This window comes from Branchiostoma lanceolatum, chromosome 5, assembly GCF_035083965.1.
Source record: "Branchiostoma lanceolatum isolate klBraLanc5 chromosome 5, klBraLanc5.hap2, whole genome shotgun sequence".
NCBI lineage: Eukaryota > Metazoa > Chordata > Leptocardii > Amphioxiformes > Branchiostomatidae > Branchiostoma > Branchiostoma lanceolatum.
The window spans coordinates 7,755,259-7,775,414 of NC_089726.1; the positions used below are offsets into that span (position 1 = coordinate 7,755,259).

The 20,156-nt window shown below is 39.8% G+C and overlaps 1 protein-coding gene across 1 annotated transcript in view; it reads right to left on the bottom strand.

Annotated features, from left to right (window-relative positions):
- The window catches only part of LOC136435121 (stabilin-2-like), a 138,308-nt gene that overhangs the window by 84,177 nt on the left and 33,975 nt on the right, over positions 1-20,156 (bottom strand). Inside the window, exons 4-5 of the mRNA XM_066428352.1 lie at positions 19,400-19,495; positions 9,462-9,587 (exon numbers count right to left, since the gene is read on the bottom strand). Coding sequence (XP_066284449.1) covers positions 9,462-9,587; positions 19,400-19,495 — 222 coding nt within the window. The remainder of the gene's footprint in view (positions 1-9,461; positions 9,588-19,399; positions 19,496-20,156) is intronic.

A 20,156-nucleotide genomic window follows, 5' to 3' on the forward strand; every position in this document is an offset into this window, starting at 1 on the left:
TGCTGTGGATGGAAAAAGAAAAGACATGATGCAAGAAGGCCTGTGTAGATGACAGCAGCACTTAACTGCAAGCCTATTGCTTGATATCCACTATGACAATTACAGGATCTTGCTGAAGAAGAAAATATGAAATATTTCTACTTAAAGAATCACAATGTATTGAAGGAAAGGCATAAAGTTCCAGCAAAGTATTGAAAAACATTGATACCAAGTAATAGCAATAACTTCAGCACCACAGACAGAACCTGTCAGACTCCAAAGATCAAATCTCTACTTGAACAATGTGTTTACCTCTTCAAAACCTTGAGCTAGACAGCTAAAAGATAAGCGTCAAAGATAGGACTATACCCACTGCATTAAAACCCCTGCGCCTGTCTCAATGCGATTAGGCGGCACGTCTGGAAAACATTTCAGCACCACAAATGTGACAAATCTTCATTACAGAGTGACAAAGTAATGACGGCTAGCTTGAGTTTTGACAAGATATGTATGCGTATCTCATACTTTAAGTGCATAAAACAAGTTAGGAAAGTTTATGATTGCCTCCCTAATAACACACTTGCAGCAAGATGAAACTGCGGCGATGAATCAACTGTCGCTCTGAAACAAACGAGCCATCAATTTTGTGCTAGTATAGCCAATTTCCAGAACCTGCTTCCTGTTTAACACACAGTCACAGTGATGTGGGACTAGTGCTGCTTACCTAAACTCCGGACCTAAACTGGACTTGAAAAAACATTTAGGGTCAAGTCCAAAAAAACCTAAACATCAGGAACCAAGTCCGGACTTGCAAAAAATTATCTCTCACTTATATTCTCCCTTTTGCTCTAAAGCATTTTCCATAGGTCATGAAATTTGCACTGTAAAGAAATAAAACACTGCTGTTTTTGTGTTTATGACTAAGCTTTTGTGTTTACTACTGACTGTATTGCATGTATATTTTTCAAATTGTATGTCAACTTTATGTCAACCTGGAACTTTAAATATGCCACAGTCCAGACCTAAACCTGAACCCCTGGACTTGAATCCGGACCTGAACCTGAACCTGAGTTTAGGTATGCAGCACTGTGTGGGACTGAAGAAATAGAACAGCACTGGTACAAAGATTTGATAGACTAAAGTATAGAATATATCCCACTAGGAATACTGCAACTAAGTTGCTCTCTGGCAAAGAGTATCGCCCACAGCATTTCACTGCTACATGTCATTTGGGTGTTCAATAACTGGATGAATTGTCACCATCTCTCATTCTCTCTCTCTCTCTATCTCTCCCTCTACAATGCAAAGTTCCAAACTTACAAGCTATTCATGTAACTAAAAACCTGGTTTGGGAAGGGAAAATGTTTTGGCTGGAAAAGATTTAAAATTTCAGACTACTAGTGGTTTACAATGCATCGATCTATGACTCTGAGACCTATCAAAGTGGATCTGTTATTGTTGCAGGGATGATCAACTGTGCGTAATTTGTGTTTGCGAATGCACCTAAAGGAACTCAAACAAAGAGCACAAACTTCACCCCAATGCTTTCACTAGTAACACTTCAAAGCTCTTGAAGGGCAAATATACAAGGTCCAGATCCATCCCTTTTATCGGAAATATCGTGTTTTTTATCTCATGCAGAACAGCACAAGTAAAGATTTCGGATTTTTCCTAGGGATAAACAAACCATGAAAGTAGGTCATCCTTCTCATTGATGATAAGAAGCCCTGACCCAAACAAAGGTCGCATCTTGAAAGACCTAATCAATTTCCATTCTTTTAAGCCCTAATCATCTATCATTACAGATTCACACAAGACAATCTGGCCATTTTATGACCCACTTTACAACAAATTGCCGACTATTTGGTCATACGTCGATCATGCCTGAAATAAACTGGGTCAGGGGGATTTAATTTTGAAATGCCATTTATCTGAACTGTTTAGTATCGGCAGACGGCAAGTCATCGGCAATTGATCATTTAATATACAAGATTGACAATTTTCAACTAGGATCTAGGATTTGGGATTCTGTCCATACTTATGCAAAGTGTGAGGCTATGGTGACTGGGTTACATTGCGAAAATACTGAGAAAACGACGCATAGAGCAAATTTCAAAATGGAACCTGGCTATAGCAAGAAAGAGATGTGGCAAGGCAGTATCTTCGAGGACGACAGTAGATCAAAACCCGAAAATAATTTCATCAGGTTGGTAGAAAATGGGATATGGGAGATTCCTTATACACAACCAGGTATTGATCTCACCTGCTAACGTTTTGATGTCTATCAGACACCTTCTTCAGAGCTTCTGACTGGAGTACCGCTTCTCACCGCTACAAGTAGCCGATGTATATAGGTGGCGCTTTTGCGGTGAGAACACGTTAGCAGGTGAGATCAATACCTGGTTGTGTATAAAGAATCTCCCATATCCAGTAGATCAAAACCTTTCAGAGATAGTGGATAGGAGAGGGCACAACGGCTAGCAGTAGACAATGGGGAATCGGATGCAGTGGTGATGCAGTGATGACAATGATGATGACCTTTGCAGTAAATTAAATAGATCTAGAACTTCCCAACCAATCATCAGATGAATGTGCATCTTTCAGACTGTTTGATCGGATCAGCTTCCCCCAACCTAAAGATCTGCTGACATTACAGAACTGGAATGAACTGAAATGCAGCTCTGAGATGGAAATGTCAGCAATTCTCCTGCATTAGATACAGCCTTTCAATATGAGACAGTCATGTGTGCATTTGAAATACAGTATAAGAGGTAAAGGGGAGCTGTTTTATCATGCCAAATGCATTTGCTACCAAGAAAATTGCTGGAAGAAAAGCCCACATGAATTGGTTCGCTTCGCGGGAAATGCGTTTGATCGAGGGTCACCCAACCGTCGAAATTGCAGGTTCGATTGCCCAAGCGTCCTTGGGATAGACAGATTACATATGCCATCCTGGAGCGTTAATATTCCCCGACAAATTCAACAAGACAGGCTGACACCCTTGAATTGAAAACAGGCCGATGAGCCTGTGCCTCCGGGACTTTGTTATCACCACAACCTGAACATGTTCACCTTCAGGCACATTCTGTCACTCAAAGTTTTGTCCCCTGGGGTGAACAGTGGTGGGAAGCAAGTTACTGGATGATTGCCTAGCTAGCAATTAGATCAAATTTAGGTTGCCTCTTTCAACATTTCAACTGTCAAGAAATGATTCAACTGTATAACTATAAGCATACCTTATGGAGATATTGACGAGTCTTGGGGCTTTATTCACCTGCAAGTTTCTGCACTTTATACTAGCACTCCAAAATTTCAATTTCATAGCTGCAATCTAAACTTAGACATGGGTACATTTAGAGGCCTGATTTCCAGTTTCTATACCTACGCTACATCGTGGTGTCTCCATTGATGAATGACCTGTGGTCTTGTAACAGTTCAGAAGGTAGCAAGATACATAAGGTAACAACACCTCAGCCCCACTGATACGATCACTTCAAGCCCTGTTCATTATTTCATGCTCACTTTGATAACACAAAGATTTCTCTCAAGAGACAACACTTTACATTTCATTCTGTCAAACTGAAACGTACAGGAAGTTGGAGCAATAAGCCTTCAACTCCCCACCTAGGGAAATCAAAGGACTAATAGTCCGTATAGACACCAATGGTTGGAAAGCAGTTTGACCTATCACATTCACAGCAACAGCATAGCCTCATGACAGTAAAATATGGTAAATTCTGGTTATTACTTTCCAGGGCATCGCGAAGGAAGAATAGATTCTCCTCCTCAAGGGAAATCACGCGAGCGCTCGATTGTTTTACAATTAGTGATAATAACCGAAAAGTTGACACTGTAATCTGTCTCAGACAGCTGTTTCTATGGTAATAAACTTGGCCTCTTGCCAGGTCATTCTTCATTTCAACACCATAGTCATGACTTTGAAACTGAGGCATTAAATCTTCCTACAGCTCTGTAGTCATTTCCCTTTTTGGTATGGGAAAGAGTTTCTATACTTAAGTCATAAATGGCAAATGCTAAAACACCAGGGGCACAAGAAACCACACAACTTCGACAATTGTTTTCAATAATATGGAAAGAGGTATTTATCAACGAGCAACCAGCGATCACATTGTGCCCGATGAAAAGAAAAAAGATTATTATATAGGACTAGCGAAAATTGAAAATGACCCCCAACATTTTAAATGAAGCGCTTATTAAAAGGAGATCTAACTCAGGATTTGTCAGACATGATAATGCAAGCAGAATATCTAAAATTTCTTGTTCAAAAGGTAAGACCATGAACCTGACCATCTAAAGAATAATCAACTACCATTAACTGCTATTGCCGATTTCCATCTCAACCTGCTCAACACCATCTGCAGCTCATGGTTCTCTTATTATCAACCAAATACAGTCCACCTCCCCAGTGTAACCAATATCAGCGCAACAGTCTATACTTACCCACAATCCTGTAGCTAATCTGGGCCGGGAATAAGCACTAGGCCAAAGTAGAGCAGGCGGAAAATTGGTTATTACCACCGGACAGATAAGGCACACCTACGAAATGGGTGGAGAGATAAGTTCTATTATACTATTATAGCCTGGAATCCATCCTTATTCTAGCTACGAACCCATTCCTATCTTGGCCCTTAAGGCCATGTTGATTTGACTATATGGATGACATATATTTGATCATTTTGAAGCTGCTTTGTGCAATTAATGTAGAGTATAGTCGAAAACTTTATTCAATTTTAGGAAACGGACGGAAATCAATGCACGCGTGGATGTCATCGATATAATTAAATCAACATGGCCTACCGTTATCTAAATCCAGGACCTGTCCCTCCAACCCGGGATGGAACTTTGCTTGTTGGCCATCCGAAAATCAGAACTTCATGACATGAAATTGATGAAAACTTGTTTAAAAGCTTGAAATGAAAGACTAAACAATGAAAATTAACAACATTAACAACAAACAATGAGTAGGACGGGGAAAAATCAAGACTTGAAACAGCCCTGTTTAAGCTATCAAATATTATCAAATATATCAAATACGCAGTTTAGAGCCAATCAGAGCTCTCCTGTATATCATACACGAACATTCAAATGCCAATTGATTTTCTATTAATGTGAGCCAGACTATTCAGCAGGGTGCCAGGCTATCAGCCTAGCAAACCTACGCTAGAGTAGGATGGATACCAGGCTAGCTTTGGCTGATTCCATATCCCAAACTTCTCTTAAATTGGATGTGTCCTTGCTGGAAGGTAAAGACACTGCATGGCTAGCGAAGGTGGTAATTACATTTCTCATAAATACCCAGACATCAATATAGGTCAACTAAAGGAGAGGAAGGTCTTATATTACTTATACTGGGGGCAGCAGAATATGGCCACAGGGTGTTATATAACCCTGACCTGAAAATGCATAAGAACAGGCTAAATATGATACCAACACACAGGGAAGAGGTGATAGTGCCAGATAAGTGTTGAGTCCATTCAAAAATAGTTTTTGCCTGAACTGCTGATTGTTGCTGCCTACATATAGGTACCTTTTCCGTCACTTTTAGGTGTACAGTATATATATACTTAGAAAGATGACTTGTTTCATGTGTATGGGACAGGAAGACAATTCAATCAATTATTGAACACCCAAATGAGATGCTGTGATACTCTTTGCCAGGGAGCAACTTAGTTGCCACCTTTTAACTTGGATATGTCCTACAGCATCTAAATTCCAATCTTTCAACCAGTGCTATGCTATTTCATCAGTAAAGATGCATGCACTGCCAAAATGTGCTGTGCTTGGTAGGTATTTCATTTGACTAGATAGTTGGGCAAACAATAAACAATTTGAATTGAGATCTTTTCTTGGTATGGATGTTTATCACTTTCATATAAATCTTCTACAATCAAACCTGGATTCAGCACCCAGACTCATGGGACTGACAAGGGTAAAATGGTTGCTGAGGACAGGTAGTTGCTCACTAGCCAGGACAGAACTATGTAAAAATGGACAGGACTGTTTTGATGTGGCTTGTGACTGGAGTTGGTTACCCGAGCCAGGTGGTTGCCCTACCAGCTTCGACTGTATTATTGCTTTAATTTTTCAGGCACGGAGGAAAGATTTAGCGACCCACCGTGCCAAGGAAACGAAGGGGAAGACACTGACACTGGGTTAGGGGTTAATGACATACAATTATCTGAGGGTACTGAGGTGCAAAACTCAATCTAGCCTGATGCCTTGATGGTTAACTTTCCCATTAAAGGTGCACCATTCCCCAAGAAATGAGTTTACTCGGTAGATAAATGGGCAGTCATTGTGGCTGGAGGGTCATTATTCAGATTGACCAGGTTAGAGATAACCCCATATACTCGAATGGGAAAGGCTAGAATGGCTGTAGCTGTGAAAAAGCTGAGTTAATCTACCTTACAATTTCTAACAATCCGAAAGAGGCCACATTTGATCTGGACGGAACAATAAACTTTGGTGGTGATAATGACATGTTTTAACGACCTTATGCAACATTTACGATCATAAAAGGGAAGATTACACCCAAAAAGTTATGATAATGCCAAAATAGTGCATTACTATACTGAAACAACTACATAACACGAATTAATGAGACATTCACAACAGACTCTTTCCAAGAATACAGGAATGACTGACCACTAGCTAAGGCCTTTACCACGTCTTCCTGTCAACAGAATACTGCCTCAGACATCCTCTTCGAATTTTGAGACAAAACTAATGATTGATTTTTTTGATATCATAACCATTAAAGATTCCAACAAACAGACAAACAAACAAACAAACAAACCTGATATGGAATCTCTGCAAACATGTGTTAACAGACATTTTTTAAATTTTTTTCAGAGATCTTTGGTCTGCTTCTGGCAATTAATGCATAACTCTGTGCTATCACCTTCAGATTACTTCCAGTGTCTAGTCAGCGTACTTGAGAATATTGTGGCCAAGACAAACTATTCCCTGAAGATAGTAGTCAAGTAAGAGAACCATAGATCTTTGGTTTGTTTCTGGCAATAAATAAGGAACTCAGTGCTATCACCTTCAAGAAGTCCTTGTCTAGTCAGCATACTTACTAGAATTGTGGAGAAGATGTACTGCTCCCTAAAGACACTTATCATGTAATTGAATCATGAATCTTTGGTCTGCATCTGGCAATAAATAAGGAACTAAGAGCTATCACCTTCAAGACGTCCTTGTCTAGACATCATTCTTGTGAGCATTGTGGCCAAGATGTACCATTTCCTGAAGACACTACTCATGTAACAGACCCATGCATCTTGGGTCTGCGGCTAGCAATAAATAAGGAACTAAGTGCTATCACCTTCAAGACGACGTCCTTTTCTAGACATCATTCTTGTGAGAATTGTGGCCAAGACGTACCATTTCCTGAAGACACTACTCATGTAATAGACCCATGCATCTTGGAGTCTGCGGCTGGCAATAAATAAGGAACTAGAGTTCCACGACCTCATACCTTCGCCAAATGATTTTAACCTTTATGACTGACGTATTAGGAGTGTCTCTCATTAATTATAAATCATACTAGTTGATTGTCTTCACCCAAATAACAGACGTTGTCCAAAGCATAAGCTTAACAAAGAAGGTTAATAAATATGCTAACATCATCAATTATGCAAATGAGGTCTGTATCAGCATAATTTGATTCAACTATGTATACCTTCACATAACTTCAAAATGCCACAACTATGAAATTGCCATCATTTACCTGTATGGAATTAACGTAGTTACTCATTAATTATGCAAATTAGGCCTACAATTGCATATTTTCAATCTATCAACATCCCTCTCTTCCTCAGTTACAAATGTCACATATTTGAATAGTCATATCATGGTACACAGCAGGTTTTTTAAATTGTCTCATTAATTATGCAAAGTATCACGTCAGCTATCTACATACCAAAAGTCATGACCATCCATCAAGCCCATCTTGAGTTATAGTATTTCCTCATTTGCATAGTTGATATCTATTAATATTTCTCTCTTCCTCAGATACATATGTCACATGTTTGAGAGTCCTACCATGGAATTTGGCGGCTGTGTAAACTTTCCTCATTAATTATGCAAATTAGATAATGATTTGCATAAAAAGTATCTAATCATGTACATTATCACTCAAGCTATCTACTTTCCAAAATTCATGACCATCCATCAAGCCCTTCTTGAGTTATTCCCTTTCAAAGTCTGAACCAAAACCTGCTCCTGCAGTTCCAAAAAAGCCGCTAGGGGGCCAAAACCTATACCACTTACTCTCTGTCCAAAGAGCTATCTACCACTCAAAAATCAGTTCCATAGCTTGTCCAGAACACGAGATATCAAAACAGGAAGTTCCACTGCAGTACCGTAACAAGCCGCTAGGGGACCCAAAATCTAATCATTTCCTAGTCTCATCAAGACCTACCCACCTACCAAATATCAAGACAATCCATCCAAGCCTTCTCGAGTTATTCTGCTTCTTTACATACACACACACACACACACACAAACGCTACCCTCTGCATAACCTTCTCGGCGAAGGTAACTAAGTGCTATCACCTTCAAGACGTCCTTTTCTAGACATCATACTTGTGGGAATTGCAGCCAAGACGTACTGCGCCCTAAAGACAGCACTCATGTTAGAGACCCATGGATCTTTGGTCTGTATCTGAAACTCAGCGCTATCATCTTCAGATTCCTTCTGGAGTCATTGGTCTAGTCAGCATACTTGAGAATTGTGGCTAGACTTGCATTACCAGACCCATACATCTTTGGTCTGCTCCCTGAAAACACTTATATATTATGTAACATTAAGGCAGCCATGGATCCTTGGTCTGCATATGAAGCTTAGTGCTATCATCTTCAGACTCCTTTCAGAGACCCTTGTCTATTCAGCATACTTGTGGTCAAGACGAAACACTCCCTGAAGATACTAATCATAAGAAACCCATAAATCCTTGTGGTCTGCTCACAGTGCTATCATGTTCAGACTACTTCAAGAAGTCTAGTCAGCATTCTTGAGAATTGTGGCTAAGATGAACCACTCCCTGAAGACACTAATCATGTAAAAGTCATGAGCAGAGGCCAAGACTGGACTTGTGCTACCAGACCCATAGATCTCTTGTCTGTTGCTGACACTATCATCTTCTGAATTTTTCCACAGCTTCTTAAGGTTCCTGTCTGGTCTGCTCCCTGGAAATACTTATAAATCACGTAATGTTAAGAGAGTCATGGATCTTTGCTCTGCATCTGAAACGTAGTGCTATCACCTTCGAAATTCAGACTCCTTCCAGAGCTCCTTGTCTAGTCAGCATACTTGAGAATTGTGGCCAAGACGTGACACCCCCAGAAGACACTAATCATGTAAGAATTATGAGCTAAGGTCAGGAGGGGCTCTACAGAAGTGGGCAGGTGGGGGCTAATGGAAGAATAAGCCAGGCGTGACGGCCCGGGGTACTTACGCAGACAGGAGTTTTTGCCGTCACCATGGTAACCGGGCAGGCAGCGACAGACCAGTTCTTCACCTTCGGCCGGCTCCACACATCTCCCGAACTGGTTGCAGTCGAGGGCGTCACACTGAGGCAGCGCTGGAATGACATGTGAGATGAAGAGGTTAGAAGGGCTGACGAGGTCAGGCCACTTGTGCAACAGTCAAAAAGTTTGAATTGATAAACTTTGGTGGCTTGTTAAAGCTAACGTAACTTCAACAGCCACAGTTGCTCGAAGAAAGCAAAGACAATTTTGAAAGTTACAGTAATTTCAGACCTCAAACGTTTTATGCAAGATTACATTTACAAACATATCTGCAATCAGTACTATTCTATCTGTTTCTAAAAGGAACAACAACAAAAAATGTCCGTATCACTTTTCAATCTCACTGATGTACCTGTACATCACACTGAGGCAGGGCTGGAATCAAGGATGAAGAGGGCAGATCAATTGTGAGACATACATGATGACCTTGCAACAGCATGTTTTTGTTTTTTTCAAAGGTCAACTGTCAGTCAAAAGTCAGTTAAAACGTTTGTATTGCTGAAACTTGAGAGAATTCTTATGGCCCGTCTGTTATCCATCCTCCATCATGCCATGGCATGGTACTTCAACAACTGTCAGTTGCTGGTAGAGGGCACAGTTGTAGAACAAAGTTACTGAACTTAGGAGCTACTCTAAATCTTATTATTGTTTGTGTGTACTGCCTTTCTCATCTCATTCCAAAAAGGGAGACTACACTAGTACTGCCTCTTTTAAAGCATTTTGATGAGTTTATCTTATGCATATCTCAATTCCATACAATTCACATTAACTGAAGATCTTTCCTAAAGGCATAGTATGCAGCATCTAGTAACCCTTTTATATCCTCACTTCATTACCTTAATGACTGCCATCCAGACCTGATATTGCTTCAGATACATTTGTCTTTTCCCAAAAGGTCCATCCAGGTTTGAGTAGGTATATCAGAAAGATGCTGCCAAGAACAAGACACACTAAACTCCTACAGGTATTAATGCGATCACCATTTCCCCCACAAAAGGTCTATTCTGTTTTGAGCAGGTATATCATCAGGCTCATGATGTGAAAGAGATGCTGCCAACAAAGACAGACACCTCAAATCCTACAGGTAATCAATTTGATCCTATCATCATATCCACATGATATCTTCTCATCTGTGCCTTATTACTTCACACATGCAAGTCTTTTCCCATAAGGTTTACTTAGTTTTGAGCAGGCATCTGGACTTATCATATCAAAGAGATGCTGCCAACAGAAAGAGCCCTCAAATCATATGTGTATGTATACAGATAATCAGTTCAAATCTATTATCACATCTAATAGTAAATGATGTCTTCTTATCTGTGCCTTACTACTTTTGACGTCCTAGTCTTCCCCTATGACTCATGACCATGAGGTCTATCCAGTTTTGGGCAGACATCTGGGCTCATAATAATATCACAGGAATGATGACAACAGAAAGAACCCTTAAAATCAAACAGGTAATCATCAGTTTGAATATATCATATCCACATGATATCCTCTCATCTCTGCATTATTACTAGAGACATGCTAGTCTTTCCCAAAGGTCCATCCAGCTTTAAGCAGGCATCTGGGCTCATAATATCAAAGGAATACTGACAATAGAGAAAGAACCCCAAAATCATACAGGTAATCAGTTTGATCCTCCACATGAAATACTCTCATCTTTAAAGTTATTACTTCAGACATGTGAGTCTTTTCCCAAAAGGTCTATCCAGTTTTGAGCAGCCATACGGGCTTACCATATCAGCAGGATGCTGCCAATCTTTCGCTGACAGACAAAAAGCACCTGTTAAGCTAATCAAATCTGATCCTCAAGATATGCTTTCCTGTGGAAGCTAGTCTTGAAGGTTCAGAATACAAATTATCTCTGCTCTTTAGCGAGTTAATTTCCATAACCCCTTTTACAGCCCTTAGGGTGTCTCATTTGAATCATTCCCTGGAAGAATTTCACAACTTACGGGGAATTGCCAAACTAAAATTTACACATGGTTGGCCACCATAGCCTTCGAAAGTCATCCAAGTATGTGTGTACGTATGGTAATATGGTGCTTGCTTCAAGCTACATAGCTCGAAAAGTATGCATGATTCTGGTTTATTATACATTTCAATCTATCTTGCATCTGTATCAGAACAAGCACTTTAACATTTAAAAACTATATAATTCTACCATACTGATAACCCCAATGTCGATGTCCAAGGACATAAAAAGTAAGTTCTTTGTAATCTGGGCTATGCTTATAAAAGAAACAAACTACTTTACACACATCATGAAGCCCCAACAGTGTAAGCTGCTGATACATCATGTGTGGCAAGTACAAGTGCAACAGTACTAGTTTGTTCTTTTTGTGCTTAGAGTTAGACTCCAAGTGATACAGTAGCTGTTAACCTTGGCATTGAAAGTTTAAGAGCATGAAGTTAGTTGTATACAGTATATCGAGTATACAGATGAGTGAATATCTGACGGGCAGATTATGAAATGTGCATTGCCAATCGAGATACTCACCAATGCCGCTGGGGATTAACAAACATCTTCACACAGTGATGAACAGGCTCAGAAATCAAATTCAGTTGTAAAGTAGTGAAATGTAAAATGCATTATTTAGTGATAAAAGTTGGTGCAGACTTGCATAACAATTGCAGGCTGTGCATGGTACCTGTATATAATTGAATGTCACGGTACAAACTCCATTGTAAGATGATATACACCGTGCCAGTAAATGAATGTCACCATCTATTGTCTGTCATAGCTTCATCACCTTTTGATATACGATTCCGCTTTTAATCACAGTGAGACTACGGGGACTTCAGACAGTTCAATTTTTCACAACTCTATCATAAGTGTCAAGGAAGATTTTCCAAGTACTAAAGCATGTTTTACAGTGGGTCTTGATGCGCCTCTATTTCAATCCTATATACCAGGGGAAGAAAATATAGCCGAAGACGTGGAGACTATGTGACAAGATAGGGCTTGGTGTCTCCCTTGTCATTCTTCTAGTCCACGTGGCATAGTCTGAAATTTGTCTAAAAGCACTAAATTTGGCACACATGTACATGTGCTTGAATGTATTCTTAATAACAATATAGATTTGGAGGCATTTGAAATTCTGCTTACAATCAATGTTGTCATTTTGGGCTATTTTTCAGCTTTATTTGCCTTCATGTACATGCATGTGTCAAGTAAATTATGATCAATACAGATTGAAGAAAATCTATAGTACTGTTTCCACATCTTAAAAAGGTTAGCATGCCTTTCCACAAAGAGTTTGTTTAGAGACATAGCTGCTTATGAATGCAAAAACATGCACAAACACAATCATGATGATACCACTAGTACATGTACTGCATACAATTGTGATGGAAATAATCCAACTTTAATCAATCTAATCTATGACATTGGTAATGTCAGTTGCTCTTCATAACACCTATAGCTTCTGCCAATAGGGTGATTAAACCTTTTGTCATCATCATGGATTTTCCTTAATATCTACATTCATTCTAATCATTTCTACATTTTGGGCTGACTTTCCGACACGTTTCAATGTTACCCAGGGTGAGTTACTGCAGATTGTGTAATTGCACAAAAACAACTCCACCTGCGGTTGGGTGTAAATTACGGCAATATCAAACCAATCTTATGACATTTTCCCAATACAGTTAGTGTTATGATTACCTGCCATGGGCCATCATTGTAATTTCTGTGTCAACCAGCAAATGTCACATTGATGTGGCTTTATTCCCTTCCTCTCTGTTTGTGCATAATTGTAGGCCAAACTTGTAACATTCATTGCAGTTGTCTATCCTTCTGGTATGATTACTGTACATGCATTTTCAGATTTTATTTCTGTTTGGCCCTCTTTTTCAGCCCATGAAGTTTCAGGGAATGTCTAAAGACAATTATCATGAGCAAGGTGAAGTGTCCTCTTCTAACACAAATCAATAGCTTATGTAAAAGTTTGGATTACAAAATGTAAATAGATCATTTTCAACAAAGTTGTTTTCTTCATTCTACATGTAACACATTCAAAAGTGAGAATTCAGCAAGAGGGAAGGAGAAAAACAGAAGTCTGACCACAAAATGTTTCACTATTCATGCTTGATAGTGATACTGTTAAAACCAAAATACAGTAACTGTTGATATTGCAGTTTAATTTGCACATTTATTCTAATACGAGAACAAATTATATTGTGTGGACTAAATACATATAATACAAACGTAGCTATGCTATACTTCGCCCTCCAGCATGACAATACCATATTTCTATTGCCTGCTACTAGAACGTCTCTTGATAACAGACAATTATAATGGCATCGGAGAGACCACAAATCACTGCAGTGCATTAACCCAGTGAGTGTCAAGTCTGATTAGGGCTTGGCTTTGTTATCAGCCTGTGGAGCTGGGAGGGTTAACTAGCTTGGGGGACATCATTGGCTTTTAGGTCGCACAACCACCCACTGGGATTTGGTTTTACATGCCATTGAGGTTTACAAATGACTGGTTACAAGTCTCAAAGTCTAATTGGGGTATATACATGTAGGACAGACTGCATAATGTGTTGAGTGTGTTATGAATATATGTACAGGCGTGTTTAAAAACTAGAACCTTGACTAGGTGGCTGAAATTCTCGATTTTTTCTTTCAAGTTTAGGAGAAATGAATTTAGCGTAATACTATGCCAGTAAGTATTTTCTTTGTTATAACTTATATAGTGGTTGGAATATTGATTAAGACTAGTACAATGTAAACCATTGCAAGCACAAGGCTAAATTGTTTATCTTCAGATAGGAGGCTTTCACAAAGAACTTAATCATTTTGATGAGCAATTTTCAACATGAAGACATTGTACACGCCCAATAAAAAAGGTGACTGTGTGTATGGTTTGACTTATAATCAATCTTTGTTGCCTTCCTCAGAAATGCATTTGCCTTTTTATCTCCCCACTGCCCTCTATCAAATTCAGCCAATGTCTGCATCATATTCAGTTATCAAATATCAAAGCAATAATGGTGAGTCATTCTCGTCTTCCTGGAGTGATAAATAACTTTTCAATGGAGCAGATTTCAGTTATGTAAGCATGCCCTAATCTCCAAGCAGATCTACACGGGGCGCGAAAATCGTATATGCTAGCCAGAGAAGCTCCAGTCAGTCAGAGAGGGTCCAGTCATCCCCTGGAGCTTCTCTGGCTGACTGGAGCTTCTCTGGCTAGCATATACAATTTTCGGCGCACCGTGGAGATCTGCTTGGAGATTAAGCGTGCCCTACAGCATGGCTCAACTGCGTCACAAATGCACAGGAGACACGCTATGACAGCTGTCCTAAGGTACAATATGGGACACCCACAACTGCCCTTTTTTATAGTCTCCATATTGATGTAAGGCCCAGACAGTTGATTGCACTCGGTCAGAAAATAATCTTACAATCATATTTTATGCTTCCACAGCTCTAGTTTTTCATATCATGCAGGATCAACTCGAATTACATGTTTTGAATAATGCAATATATCCGATAATCTTTCTACACCATTTGACCTACTAACTCAGCCAACTGCAGTCCCTCATCTTTCAGTCCATGTCATCTCTTCAAAGTCCATCGCTACGGGCAACCCAGAGGAATGACAGTCTCATTTTCCTCACTTAGGCCATGTTGATTCAATTATATGGATGACATCCCAGCGCAACAATTTTCGTCCATTTCAAAAATAAAGTTTGCGGCCATACTGTACATTGTACAAGGAAGCTGTAAGATGAGAAAATGTGTCCCATCAATATTGTAAAAAATATCGCAAAAACGGAAACCGATACTAATGTCATACAATGCCTCTTTTCCTATCGTGAAACATACTGATTTTGTCATAAACATAGTTTACATTTTAACTCCTTGCATAAGATGTAAATGTATTTGTAAGAAATATGAAAAATTTATTGTTTGTTATACTGTGTTCTGTTTTCTTTGAAGGCAACTTGTTTTTTCGGCCTAACTTTTTCTTTCACGCTCGCATCAGTTTTGAGGTTCCAAGAGGATGTCTGCCATGAATCAAAGAGGCCTTAGATTTCCATCCTGTTGACCCAGAATGTATTGAACACCACATCCCTTTGAGGCTTTATTAAATGAATGCTCTAGGCTAGCTTGTATGTATGACCTAATTGTTCAGTGATGACAATCTACAAAACATGACTCTATAGAAATTCATTATTGACAGAAATGTTAATTGCATATTGATGCCTGGAGGGGATGAATACAGATAGAACAGTGCAGTCTTTACATAACGGTGGAAAGTGTAAAGAAAAATTAAGCATAAAAGAGAAGTAATGAGCCAATCAACCTACTGTGAAATTAACTCGACAAATTAGAATTAGAATTAGTATTGATCTAAACTAGCTTCTAATAATTCTATTACCACCAGTAAATACATAAATATGTCAGCTAGAAGTAGAATGTACATGTAGAATGAGCAAACTGACTGTGATTGGTGGTATGAATTGGTTATTAGTATCATAAAGACCTCTTATATCACTTTTATGCATGTTTTCAGTGCTGAACCTAAATAACAGTCTTTCTAAAGAGTAAGGATCCAGAACTACAAAAAGGCACAGAAGAAAATTATCTAACTATCAAAGTACTTTCTGTCTTCCTGCTGCAAAAGCAGAATCGTTTTCTCATGACAATTTCATTGCTCTTCAAAAGTTTCTTTCTTCTTCTTGTTCATTCCAATTAATATGCTACTTTCATTTACCTTCCAACCTTAAAGTTGAACCCAGCAGGCCTATCTATTGCTATTAGGTTTGGAGGATAAAATTTGGCTCCTATAGGGATTTGACATTCTATACGTCTGCGTTGTCGGAGACCTTTATGGCTTTAGGCACTGTAACCTCTGCGCTGCACAGATAAGTAATAAGGCTCCTGGATGGAAGCCAGCCTCATCTGAGTGACCTGGGCTACAAAGGGCCATATCATTCTTGTGTAGGTCAATCCGCAATTCATTCATAAGAATGGTAGAAGGAGATGACGCAACTTTTCGTTGAATGATACAAAAAAAGGTGTGACATTCCTTGATCTCTAATGTCACACATGGAGCCCTAAGGGTCAGCAATTTTAATACTGAAAGCAATCTCTTTCCAATAAGATTGCCCCTTGCAGTAATCTTGCTCCAAACACCTGTCATTATAGCATATCAAGGGATAACCATATTGGACTGAATGTAAAAAGATTATAATAATTGAAAATCTTTGTAAACTGGAAAAGCTACTCTACCCAGTGGACTAGTTAAGGTCCACTCTCCTGAGTCAAATATTGTTAGTACCTGTCAGGATCCTCGTAAAGTTTGTTGAGGCCAAACTTGAAAAGGTATTTTATTCATCAGACGGAGACAAATTGAATCAAATGTCAAGTATGATCCCTCCCACGCACCAGAAAGGTTAGTCTACCAGTTTCCACTGTATTTGACTTCCAGTGCCTTCATGTACTACCATCTATCTTAGAGTCAGGAGACTGCTCCAAGAAGTTTCAATGAGGGGTGGAGGTTGGTACTCTGGATGACGTAGCCTGGGTACCAGCCTGGTCATTCTATGTTCATGGCTCCCATATAACCACTCACATTTCTGGGATGTCACATTTCTGGGATGCTAAATTATAATAATAATAATAATAACTTTATTGCACAACAATTGTACAAGGTACAAAGTATGGCATTCACTGGTACATCTTTAGATAACATTCTATTAGGCTAACCAATCTATCTAATTCAATATTATGTAGTAGTCTATCTTATACAATATGGTGAAGTAGTCTATCTTATACAATATGGTGAAGTAGTCTATCTTATACAATATGGTGAAGTAGTCTACTTTATGCAATATGGTGTATGGGATGACAATGGGATTTTACAAACATTGGAGGACTTTCTTACGTCTAGACATTCTTTGATATATTTCCCAATGTATAGGGCACTCTCTCAGTCCCATAGCTAGTTGGACGGATAACTTGTGGCAAACTACAGCAATGCTGGAGGACTCACTGACATGGAATGGGTTCCATCCTGATTAGTTAATGGTACCTTCCATACCAAATCTAGCTGAATTGTGATTTACTATCCAGCCTTGATTCATCTAGCCTGTAAAGCTGCTCCAAAAATAGAACAATACCGTCCCTTAATTACCTGCAAACTGTCTTCCTACCAATGGCAGGTGAGAATTTTGAGCCTGAATGAACCCGCCAAACTTTTTAGAAACATCATAATTCAAGGGCCTTAAAAAAATATAATCCTCCTTGAAAGGGTGGCGAGAGACATGGAAACTTCTACAGGCTTTCTCCTAAAAGGGGTCACAGATCTCCACAAATCTCTATGTCTCCTCCTGCGCCATGAGATATAGTATCATGTCTGCACCTACTGTTGTATGCAATTAAGATATGCATGTTTCTCCTTCACCTGAAAAGGTCCCCAGCACCATGTCTCGCCACCACGCATCATGCGCCTTACATTCTGACCTTCACTTCGTCTGGCAGTATTCCATCTTACTGATTCATGTGCCCTTTCCCTCTTAAGCTTGTCGTGCAGCAGTCTAGTCGGGTCAGTGTCGCCCGCCAATTGAAATCACCTGCCATGATGCCCATGACAGAGGTTACAGCCAGCAAATTGCCTTTTCCTGATCTGTATCGTGTATGCAACAACTTTCGATCAGGTAGCCATCAATAATTCTGAAGGTGATCATGGTCACCAGTGGCTAGGAGTCCAGCCTTGTTAGGTTTGGTCTGCTCTCAACGGTCACTACTCTACTACTGTTGCCGGAGTGGCGACGATTGGGAGCAGACGAATAGGAGGCTGGACTCCCGGTTAGGTCACCAGAGTGATACTCTGTCTCCCTGGTACTAAGGAAGGACACCACAGGGCTGTGAAGTGATGTGAGATGTGAAAATGTCAAAGTGCCTTTCCACCAGTATCAGTCATAAAATGTCTAAGGTCAAAGGACGAGTTTGAGTCTAAGACATGAAGTCTGCACCTAAGTCTAAGGTCTGAGTCTAACGTCCGCATATAAGTCTGACCCTAAACATCTTAAGTAAAAGTAAACTTCTTAGAGTCTATGTTTAAGCATCAAGTCTAATATCCTACTACGTCTAGCCATAATATCTGTGACAGACATTACAGCCAGCAAATTGTCTTTTCCTGATCTGTATCATGTATGCAACAGCTTTGATTGGTAGCCATCAATAATCATAAATGTATGCATGTTCAAGGGAGTGATTCTCTGTCTCCCTGGTACTACCCAAGGATACCGCAGGGCAGTGATGTGAGATGTGAAGATGTCAAAGTGCCTTCCCACCTGCATCAGTCAGACAATGTCTAAGATCTAAGGTCTCACTCTGTATCTGAGCCTAAGATGTATCAACTCAGAGTCTAAGGTTAAGTCTTTGGTCTGACTCTAAGCATCTTAGATCAAAATCTACGTCTAAGAGTCCAAGCTTATGATTAAGAGTCTATGTCTAGTAGGTCTGAAGTCAAATTAGACCCAAAGTCTAAAAGTCTACAACTCTATGTGTAGAAAGTCTCACTGACTGTAAGTCTAGGTCTAAGTCATGCTAGGCTATATATAAATCCAAAAATGCATGTCTCAATCTATTAGAAGGACTAAGTTAAACTAGACTGTAAGTCTAAAAACCGAGGTCTAGAAGGTCAAAAACGTACGTCTGAATCTAAGTCAAGAAGTTCAAAGTCAAACTAGACTGTAAATCCAAAAATGTATGTCTAAATCTAAGTCTAGAGGGTCTAACTCTAAGTCAAACTAGACTGTAAGTTTAAAAACTGAGGTCCAGAAGGTCAAAGTAAAACTAGACGGTAAGTCTCGACTCTTTAAGTCTATGTAGTAGGACTCACGTTCGTCGCAGTGTTCTCCTGAGTACCCAGAGAGACAGGAACAGCTGCCGTCTCCCTCCAGACCGCTCTTACAGATGCCATGGACACACGTGCACTCTGAAACAGGGAAAACAGGAAATCAAAATCTCATACCTCAGTCAAGAGTTTTTGTGAATTTCTTGTTTTATTCATTAGCCAGCCTGCAAGATCAACTTTGGACACGGGCCAAACCTAATCTCCAAGCAGATCCACACCGGGCGCGAAAATCGTAGTATGCTAGCCAGAGAAGGTCCAGTCAGCCAGAGAGGGTCCAATAGCCCGGTAGGGATCTGCCCTTAGACGGACCTGAACAAGGTTATTAACCGGCACGAGGAGGGGCAGCCTATTGAGAAAGGTGCCTCTACTCCTCCTCGTGCCTGCTTAACTCCAACGTGAAAATTGGCAGGGATTATCGTTTTACAACCCCGAATCTGGGACGAACCCGGCCGGCCGCGCCATTTCACAGCGGGAGTTTCCTCTCAGATACAATAGTGCGGGAACACACCGCATCACAACGCATAAAAGCAAAGGTATCGACATACAGACTTTTCCGTTAGACAAATTTGTACCATTAGTTTCTAGCTTGATGTTAAACCACAATTGATTAAAATGTCGTTATATTTATGTAAATGCTTGGTGTGTCTTTTTTAAACCACAACTTGGAATCTGTTTCTGGCCATTCTTTCACGCTTGGATGCGGTGCAAAACCACGCCGAAACACCGCCATCTTTCAGTGTCT